This window comes from Pundamilia nyererei, unplaced genomic scaffold, assembly GCF_000239375.1.
Source record: "Pundamilia nyererei isolate P.nyererei 1_Seehausen unplaced genomic scaffold, PunNye1.0 scaffold00152, whole genome shotgun sequence".
Taxonomy (NCBI): Eukaryota; Metazoa; Chordata; class Actinopteri; order Cichliformes; family Cichlidae; genus Pundamilia; species Pundamilia nyererei.
The window spans coordinates 86,058-95,721 of NW_005187553.1; the positions used below are offsets into that span (position 1 = coordinate 86,058).

A 9,664-nucleotide genomic window follows, 5' to 3' on the forward strand; every position below is an offset into this window, starting at 1 on the left:
AGACCTGCACATCTGAACCCAGTGAGCACAGACCTGGTTCACCATCACTTTAATATGTGCCTCAAATTCTGTGTATGTGGAACGCTCCTTTGTTGCCTTCGGTAAGCCATTCCAACATTTAGCTCCTGTATTGACTAAATGTTGTGCACCTACAGACTGCCCCACACTCCCCTCTAGCGGTGGCCCTTGTGCAACTTCACAATCTGACTTTTGATTAATAAATTCCTATAAAGGATGTGGAGCAAGTCTATGTAGATCCTTATAAATAAAACAGGCATACTTATTTTTTTTTAAATTATGAAAACTCAGAAACATGTTTTTCCAGAATTTTTCAGGGATAAAATAGCGATGAGTTTTTATCAAAAAGTTTAAGTTTTTTTTGTAATTTCAACTATTTATAACCACATAGTGAAACAATACTCAATATATGATAAAAGTCTTGAACTGTAGACACATCCTCTCTGCATTGATGGTCTGGAACAGTCTGATTTGCTTGAAACTCTGAAGGTTAAATTTTACAAGCCGGATAACTTTTTAGAATCATGTTTAGATGTTAAAGTCGGGTCCAAAGCGAGCACAGCATATTTATACTAATTTACAGCATCAAGCTCATCCCCTTGAATCCTTGACTCCTCTCCTTGCCTCCTCTGATTTTGTATTAGTCCCTCCCACCAGAGATGAGGAGGAGGAGGCGAGGGGAAACATCCATCCAAAGGTGTCCTTTCTTAAACCGATGTCAGTAAAATTTGACATTTGATACACTGCATCATAGTTTTGTTAACGGGTTTACGATCTCAGGTGTGACACTGCAATGTGTCATATTTAGGAACCCTTTTAATTTAAGGATATCACACATTTTCTTGAATTACACACACAGAAATTGTGGAGGGTAGAAAATGTAATAATCTTAACTGAAACATCATCATAACAGATAAAAAGCACTCCCTGTGTGCAGGGCCTCTTTTATAAAAAAAAGAAGAAGACATTATCAGGAAAGACTCACCTGTGCACCTCTGATTATCACTCCTCCTGCAGCTTCACGATACATGTTAGGATTTGAGACAGCCTTCAGTATGGCTCAGTGAAACACAATGTGTTTAAAGAGGTAAATGCTGAAATTTAAATCACTCTTTTCTTTTGCATTTGCACTTTTATTTATCTTTTTTTACATGAACTTCTGTATTGTGCGTTTGTACATGTACCATATGTGTTATATAAGAAGCAAAACTCAATAAATAACTGGTTAAAAATACATATACGACATGTTTGGAGACTGTAAACCAGCTGATCACATTCTAGTGCCGAGCTCTGTGCTGCTGTAGCTCTGCTCTGGCCCTGAAGTGCTCCTCTTCCTCCTGTCCTCAGTCGGCTGCAGCTCTTGAGCATCCACAGGGTTTTCAGAGCAGCCTTCCTCGCAGGTAGCAGCAGGTGAAGACGAGGGGCTGGAGTCTGTGGCAGCGGTGGGAGTCGGAACAGCGTTGAAGGCGACAAAGCCAATGAGGATGACCACCAGCGAAACAATGTAGAGGCCGGAGAACTGAGCAGGAGCAGAAAGTGAATGTTCAAATTGCATTAAAAAAAAGAGTGCAGAAGGAAAACCAGTTCATTGGGTTCAAGTTATGAATGACATTTTACCTGAGCTGGGGTTTGGCCCAACTGCACACAGTATTCTTTCCAATGACCAGCAGGGGGCGAGTCTGGATCCGAAACAACTTTTTATTTGACTTGGATTTCTGATCCTGAATGTGCAATATGATGTCCGTGTAAAGTCTGACATCTGTGTTCACATTTATGAGTTTCTCTGTTTAACGTTTAATTGCAGGATTTAACTTCATGGTAAATAATAAGAACAGGTCTTTTTGGTAAATGAGACTTTAAGTCTCACCTGTATAAATAAAGGTGAAATTAAAGAAAAAACAATATGGGAGTTTAGATGTTGACACAAAGAATGTAATTATGCTTATTAATGAGAAAATGTGAGTGTTTTATTAGGAGAATACTGTGCCACCTCTCATCTGGAACTGACTCATTTAAATTCACTGGCAGGTCAAAAGAGACAGATTCATATTCAACACATGCACAAACTGCATACATGCATGGAGCTCTGCATGAGAACACACAGCACAGAGTTACATTTTAACTTTTATCATTATTATTCATTAACTCTTCTGAGCGTGCATAACACTCAGCAGGTCATTATGACCCAAAGACGGGGTGGGAAGAGACACTATCAGTGTTTATATATGTGTGTGCTGGAAATAAGTCCTGTCATTAACTGACATTAAAGATTCTCATCTGACCCTGACTAGAAAACACATTAAAGCTCTGTTAAAAGACAAATAAATCATTTTTGTATCTATTCAAAGTTTCACACTCTAAAGATTAAAAATCTAATGTGTGTTCAGTATTCCTATTGCCTGTGTGTTATTAGCAATTTTGAGGACGTGCACATCCCCAGGTGTGTAACTTCACACCACTGTCAATGCAGCCTGCACAGGTATGAATGCTGGAAATGGCACTGACCACTTGCGTGTACAGTGCTCTAGACTCCTAATTGGATTCACTGCAGAAGCACAATTCAAGCATCATCTCAAAAGAGAACGTGGCAAACTAGCAACAAAGTAACAACTTGATGTTTCAGTGAGCCTTAAATGGCTGTGAGAGGAACTACAGTCGTTTCACTTTGTTTTGGCTTTATTTTTTAGCCCCTGTTGGTTGCGTACCATTTCAGTGAAACATGTTGTTCAATCCAGAAACTACAGAAAATCTTGTGTTTTCTCATTTGAATGTTCTAAGCCTCTGTTCATACACCTACATACCTTACCCAGAGTTGACTGATTACCGTTCATTGTGTTTTCTCAGTGTCTGTGCTGCTGACAAAGAAAGTATCCACGTCATGTGCAGTTAAGTCTTGTCAGAGCCTGTCTTCCATGGTAGGAAAAATGCATAACTTAGGGTAAAGGTAAAGATCATAATCAGTCCTCCTGTTGCATGATGCTGGTGCTGGATGTTCAGAGGGAAGACTTGAAGACTGATTAAACTGATAAAACTTCAGCTCCTGCTGATGGTGGGCTTTTTCCAATAACATAAATTGTGAAATTGTTCCCTCTAATGAGAAGGAATCACATACTGGAATACACTGGATAGATCCTGTAGTCATGACCTTGTAGGATCAACACATTGACAGACGATGTGATGCTTTTTACTAAGATTAAAATTGTTTTTTACAGTCCAACAGTGGGGAGGGTGTTAAAGTGCAGGTCAAGTTTCCTCTTGAGGCGGTTTGAAGGAAAGGACTGTCAGATATATAAAGTAAGAATAACCGAGTCTGCACTCACGTTGTAGTGGAAGAGGAAGATCCCACAGAAGAGGCCGAAGAGGTCAGCGGTGAGCAGGGAGAGGTTGACGGAGGTGGCGCTGCTTAGCTTTATCACTATAGGCATGAAGCTGTACAGAGCATACATACACAGTGCATAGGCAGCGAACAGCAGTCCTGAGAAGAGACATGACCACTGTTAGTTCATTTAAGTATTAAAGAAAACGCAAACATGAAAGAAAAAATCTCTTTATTTCTCAGGTCGACTTCTCCAACATGGTGATCAAAAGTGTCTAATAAAACCTCAAAATTAGTCATCTTTATACACTCAAAGATAAGTTACTGAAATAAGGAATATGAGTGGTGATGCTGTGGCTTTGTGATTTTTAGAAAATGTTTTTTCAAACTTTCACTGAGAAAATGTGACAAACGAGACGAGAACTGTGTTTCTGTGAATTTGGGTTAGATTATTTCTGCCCCTTTGTCATGGTCCCTGCTGTAAACATAAGATTTTAGTTGCCTGTAATTTCATTTTCTTCTCATTTCTTCTCTTTTTTTGTTAATTTTTGCCCTCCTTGAAGAATTATTGACCTTGTGTCTCCTTTCTTGTGCTTTTATGTTTTGAATTATTTTTTTAAGTTAGTTTTGTCGCATTAGTTGGTTGTGACACATTGGTTTTCCTACCAGCTTTGTTCTTTTCTTCTGGCTTTTATTAATAAAGTTTGTTATTTTTTTCACTGTGAAAATCTCAGTGTGCATAACCTTATGTTCTCATAGTTTAAAGCATTAGTTATTCTGACACATATTGTGTTTATTCAGGTCCCAAAGAGTATACACTTAGGAGTATTTGTGTTGACTGTACCATAGCGCCTTTAAATATTTATAGTTTCATAATGTGTTAACATGCGTAACCATCTGGAGGCTTCGGCAGTCCTGTTTTGTCTTCAAAATGTTCCTGAGTCAGATCAGTACTCACCAACTTCCCAGCTCCACTGGATGGCAGGAATTTCATTATGCTCCAGGATCACCCTGAGTAAAAATAAAAACAGAAACATCAGATAAACCACAAAGTCCACTGAGTCCTAAAACTGATGCCAGTCGCACACACTTACATCTGTATGGTGCTGATGATTGTGCCAAAAAGGCCGACCATGCCCAGGAACTCCACCCTGCTCAGGTTCTTCACGGTGTACTCCTGACACACGTTAGACACCGCATACAGCGAAGCACTGAGGAGCACCAGACCATCACCCAACAAGATGTTTGAAGCTGAGGAGAGAACAACAAGATCATCGCTAAGGTTCAACATCATCAGACGAACGCTAATGTTGCCACAGTGTTGGTTTCCCTGTATGTCATGCACAGGCTGGAAAACGCTTTTATCCCAGATTAGAGACCAAAAAGTCAGCAAAAGTTTGGAAAAGTGGTAGCAATGGGATGTATTGTTGGTTTTATAACCATAGAGAAAGTTTTTTTTATTTCTTATATGTTTTGCATTGATTTTTTCCATCGCTAAGTGTAAAACATGTATTTGGTTTATACTTTTTTGTCTATTACCTGGTTAGGTTTAGGCACTTACACTACTTGGTTTGTGTTACATGTTGGAAAACACTGTGGTTTGGATGAAAAACGCACCTTCACGACAGTATCTAAACTTTTTTCTGTAATAGAAGGTCTCAGGAGTTGAAAATATAAAACTGACACAGGTCTTTATATCTAAAAATTACCTGATATGTGAAGGATTTTTTCTTTAGTCGTTCACTTAAATCCAAAACATCACATGTGTCATAATTTAGGATTCATATAAAGGTTAAGGTCACTTCCTGTTTAATTTTGCACTTCCTGGCCTCTTTACCATGTTTTCAGTTTTACTTCTTTTGTAATTATCACCTGTTTCCAATTAGCCACCTATGACCTGTGTAGCTCTTTCTATTTGCCAGATTGTCTTTGAACTCATCATAGTCAGTTTTCCAGCTTTCCAAGTGTTCCTTGTATTTTTCCATAAACAGAATAAAAGCTTATGATGAAGTCTCGAGTGTTTTCAGTGTAACCATCTTGGTGTTGTTCTGTGTCTTGTAGAGGTGGGTGGATTGATCCAAATAGTGATAGATACCAACACTGATAGTGATATCAGATCAATACTCACGTGTTAGGATTCGTCTCTGTTCTCTAAGTTAAGTTTTTTTTTCACTGGTGTCCTGCATGGACTTGATTTATTAAACAATTTATAGTCTTCCATCAGGGATTTGATTAGTGAGTAAACTCGTTGGAGAATTCCTTACTGGAGCCCTGGTCTCGTCCAGCCAGCAGGTCGGCTCCCACCATGGCCCCCACTCCGAGCAGACAGATGCAGACGGCGACAGAGTGGATCAGCCTGTAGCGAGCCTTCAGAATCCACCAGCTCAGACCCATCAGGACCGGGATCACGAAGCAGTCCAGCAGCTGGAGGCAGAAATGATAGCTGTGCAATAACGTATGCGATGGATCAATTAATTTGTTTTGAACTAATTTTAATGACCACTAATTCACTCTGATTTTTTCTTTTACATAATAATTAGTTAAAACGACAAAACACCTTTCAGTTTCAACCTCAAGACAACTCATTAATTTAACACAGTTTAGTGGGCTACATACTGAAGTGAACTGAACACCAACACCAATACCAGCTGGTATTGATACGATCGATTCTTTGGATCAAACCCCACACTTCTAGTTTTTGTGGTGCCTTTTGGAGCAAATTGATGGAATTATTTGATTTGTATTATTTACCATGTGGAACATCCAAAATGCTTCTGATCCAGCTGTGACTTTTGAGTTACAATTTACTGACATGTGTTTCCATTTTAGGAAAAACTGATAGTGATCGATTGATAAAATTGAGCATATTATGTACTGAAGGAGTGGTGGCACCCTTAGTAATCTTGGCACTTTCATAACACACTGAAATAAATTTTGAAAGTCTACTCACCTGTATGCTGGTGATGGTGGTGTATTGGTACGCTTTAACCACAGTGTAGTTTGCTTCCACGTCCACCAGCCCGAGCAGCAAGTACTTCCACCATCGTCTCTTCAAAATCTGTAAAAAATTGCCATCCCCTGCATTTTAAAGGGGAACACCCCTGAACTTCAGTACTGATGTGTTTGTTTCTGCAACAAGCCTGAGGACACTCTGCCTCACTGCAAAGCAAAATATATTTGCATATTTACAAAAAAAATCCAAGACAAAATCTCACAAATTTCTGAAAAGGACAGTCCTAAACTTAGAAGAACAAATCAACAAATTTACAAAGAAAATTTTAGATTTTTAGTCAGAGAACCACCTCGCTTTACTTTTCTAGTCCGTTTGCAAAGGGCAACACAAAACAACATTTCTATCATCACAATTACTTTACACATTCTGTTAATCACAATACAACACCCAGTTTGGAAAAACCTGCCTCTGAATATCCCAGTAAAGACTGATCAAGTGTTCTGTGTATTTATGTGTAATATGGCATATAAAGACTTAATTTTACTGCCATAAAGTGTTGCTATGCATGTCATAAATTTCAGCATTAATCTCAGGTGTTCAGCACGGGTGTCACCTGTTCTGCAGAGCAGCATGGTGGTGTAGGTGACAGTCAGCAGGAGGTAGTTCAAGAAACTCTGCAGCATGGGCGTGTTCACATGAAAGTTTGAGGCCAGGAACTGGGAGGTGATAGCTGTGCCACAGATGAGGCCCGCCAGCCCCTGACCCATAGCCAACGTCTTGGCCAGCTGCCTGAGAGAGAGATGAGCGGCGGATCTTTAACAACAGGCACAACAGGCAGCTTTGCTTTTTGAAGTCACTGTAAGCAGATTTAAGAGAAACCTCCTCCCTGCCTGGCAGATGATGCTGTTCAACATGTATATACAAAGTGTTTTTCACTTTTCTAAAGAGTTTGTGAGTAAAGCTTGCTTTACACAAGGTGTTTGGTTGATGATGTTTCTACATGGAGTTTTCCCAGTATAACTAACACAACTCACTTTATGTTCCACATAAGAGTTTGGTATCAATCATATCTCCTGTTGTAAACTGCCACGTTATTCCTTTAAAGGCAAGTTTTTTTATGTTTTATAATTTGATGTTAAAAATGTATTTGACAAAAAAAATGTAAGTACAAAAAAAAATTAGTTGTAGTCAACAATTTAACCTATGACTCTTTAAAATAAAACAGTAGAAATGTAAAGATGGAAATAAAGTTTAAAATAGATGATATTTAATTATTCATAAATGCTGCGAATAACATTTTTAGAAAAGTCTTCATTATCCAGCCTGCAGCCCACTGCAACCGTGGTGTCACAGGTCCACAAATATGGAGGCAAATGAAACACAACTTTAGCAAAAACACAAATTAAAATCAATAAATAAATTGAAAATGGCTACTCTCTTAAGTTTTCCTACTGCAGACCATCCATGCCACATTAGGGTTTGGGTTAACTCTGACATGGCACATACACGCACAGTAAAAGACTAAATAAGTTTAGAAATGTTATTTAAAAAATAATCTGCTGTACTGAATGCTGCAGGATCTTAAAATGTTTGTTTGTTTTTAAAATGTTGAGTTAAGACTTGTCATTTAGGTTCAGCATTTAGGTTTATGCCCCCTGCAGAGGGGTACCGGCTTACAACAGTGACCTGGCTGTACACAGCAGTGGCCCAACCACAGACAATGGTTTGAAAACTGCTTGTGCATAACTAATGAAGTCGAGCTAAAGAATAACTTCTTTTTATCTTTCAGCCTCAATCCGTCATTTGCATTTAGTTTGAAAAAAATGTTGGACTTTGGTTTATTTTGCCCTTTTGAAAATTGTTCAAGCATTGGCCCTTTGGTGAGGCTGTTGTTCACAGCTAATATTTACAGATGTCTCCTACATGAAGGCAAACCATAAAGTTGTCTGTTCAAAGCTTGACTGCAGCGATATCTGTGAAAACATTCACCTGATTTGGAATGTTTTAATTAATTTCATGTGAAATTTATATGTGAGACGCTGTAAATAAAATATCAGAAGCTGTGAGATCTGCATATGTTTAGGGACTACAAGCATCCATCAGTCTATGTAAACCGAGCTGCACACCTGAAGGACTTAGTTTCTAGATAATATGATCTTAAATGGCCCCTCAAAAAACTGCTAGAAAAATGTTTACTCGGCCTCCGTGTCATTCAGCAGCTTTTTCATTTAAAAAAACCCAACTTTTGATTCACTTGAAAGTCTAAATAAAACACAAGTAACTGAACCACTTTGAATCAGACTGCTGGTCTCCCCCTCTCGCCTCCTCTGTTCACTCACCAGGTGAAAACCTGTTTGGGGTTGAATTCTCGGATCCACAGCAGGATTCTGCTCCTTTCGTTCATTTCGCTGGCGTTTCTGGACGAATCCTCGGACCGTTTAGCAACCGTGTCGTCTCACCAGTGATGGAGGAGTGAGTCCTCTCTTTAAGCTTTTAGCTCTTCCACCTTCACGGTATCAGAGCTGAATGATTAACAGCCTCAGAGGGCAAAGATTACTACTTCACTTATCTGTTTGTGTGTGTGCGCCAAAGACTAAAAGATAAGAACCGATGATGAAGGATATATATTTTTAAAGTCATCACTGGGATTCTTTTCACCACTGATGAGATGAAAAAGTCCTTTATCCTTGTTTTTTGTATGCAAATGTCCATGGTGAAGAATATAGTTTAATCATGACATAGATTGTTACTTAAATCTAAGTTAATATTTCCCCACTTTAGACAATTGTGATTTACTGCTTTTAATATTAAGATAGAATTTTAAAAACGTATAAAACTGAAATTATTAAACACATTTAAAAATATATATATAAACCAGGACATCTTAACCTCTATGGTTAAAAGTCTTGGGGCACTTTTCAGTCAAATAAGGTTTGGGAACATAACATGAATATTTTATTTGTAAAATTTGACAGAGATATCCGGAAGTGCATGTGCAGGTTTAACACCTGCAATCCAGAACAGGCAGATAGCCCATGGCAAAACAAGCCTTCAGGGATATTTGGATAGTCTGTAGCCTTTTTACCCAAATACTCTCTCCATTGAACAGATTTCTGTGTGGATGAACAGTTGGTAGCTTTCAAGGGCAGGTGCAGTTTCAGCAACACATCCCTGCTAAACCGGCCAAGTGTGGCATAAAGATCTGTTGTAAATGTGATGCCAAAACTCCCTTTTTACACAAAAATGATTGAAAACTGTGAGCATGTGAATGTTTGTAATGAAAGCTGATCTCATAGTAAAAAAATGGTTTGCATATGAATCCAGATCATCCAGTAAAGCACTAGAAATTGTTTCTTTGTTCAGATACAGAAATCACT

General features: G+C 38.6%; 1 protein-coding gene across 1 annotated transcript; it reads right to left on the reverse strand.

The window, feature by feature from the left end:
* Nucleotides 1-1,288: 1,288 nt before the first annotated feature.
* Nucleotides 1,289-8,691, reverse strand: slc35f2l (info solute carrier family 35 member F2, like). The gene is made up of 8 exons (XM_005745045.1): nucleotides 8,627-8,691; nucleotides 6,901-7,076; nucleotides 6,285-6,412; nucleotides 5,599-5,758; nucleotides 4,429-4,585; nucleotides 4,293-4,345; nucleotides 3,339-3,493; nucleotides 1,289-1,537 (listed from the first exon to the last, which is right to left on the reverse strand). The coding sequence occupies exons 1-8, from the start codon at nucleotides 8,689-8,691 to the stop codon at nucleotides 1,289-1,291; spliced, it is 1,143 nt and encodes a 380-aa protein (XP_005745102.1).
* Nucleotides 8,692-9,664: the final 973 nt, after the last annotated feature.

Bases quoted from the DNA above. Each gene is read 5' to 3' on its own strand.
- slc35f2l (XM_005745045.1), bottom strand. From the start codon at position 8,691: ATGAACGAAAGGAGCAGAATCCTGCTGTGGATCCGAGAATTCAACCCC. The intron at 7,077-8,626 runs GTGAGTGAACAG...TCTCTCTCTCAG, and splicing joins CCCAAACAGGTTTTCACCTG to GCAGCTGGCCAAGACGTTGG. The intron at 3,494-4,292 runs GTGAGTACTGAT...GTCTCTTCTCAG, and splicing joins CCAGTGGAGCTGGGAAGTTG to GACTGCTGTTCGCTGCCTAT.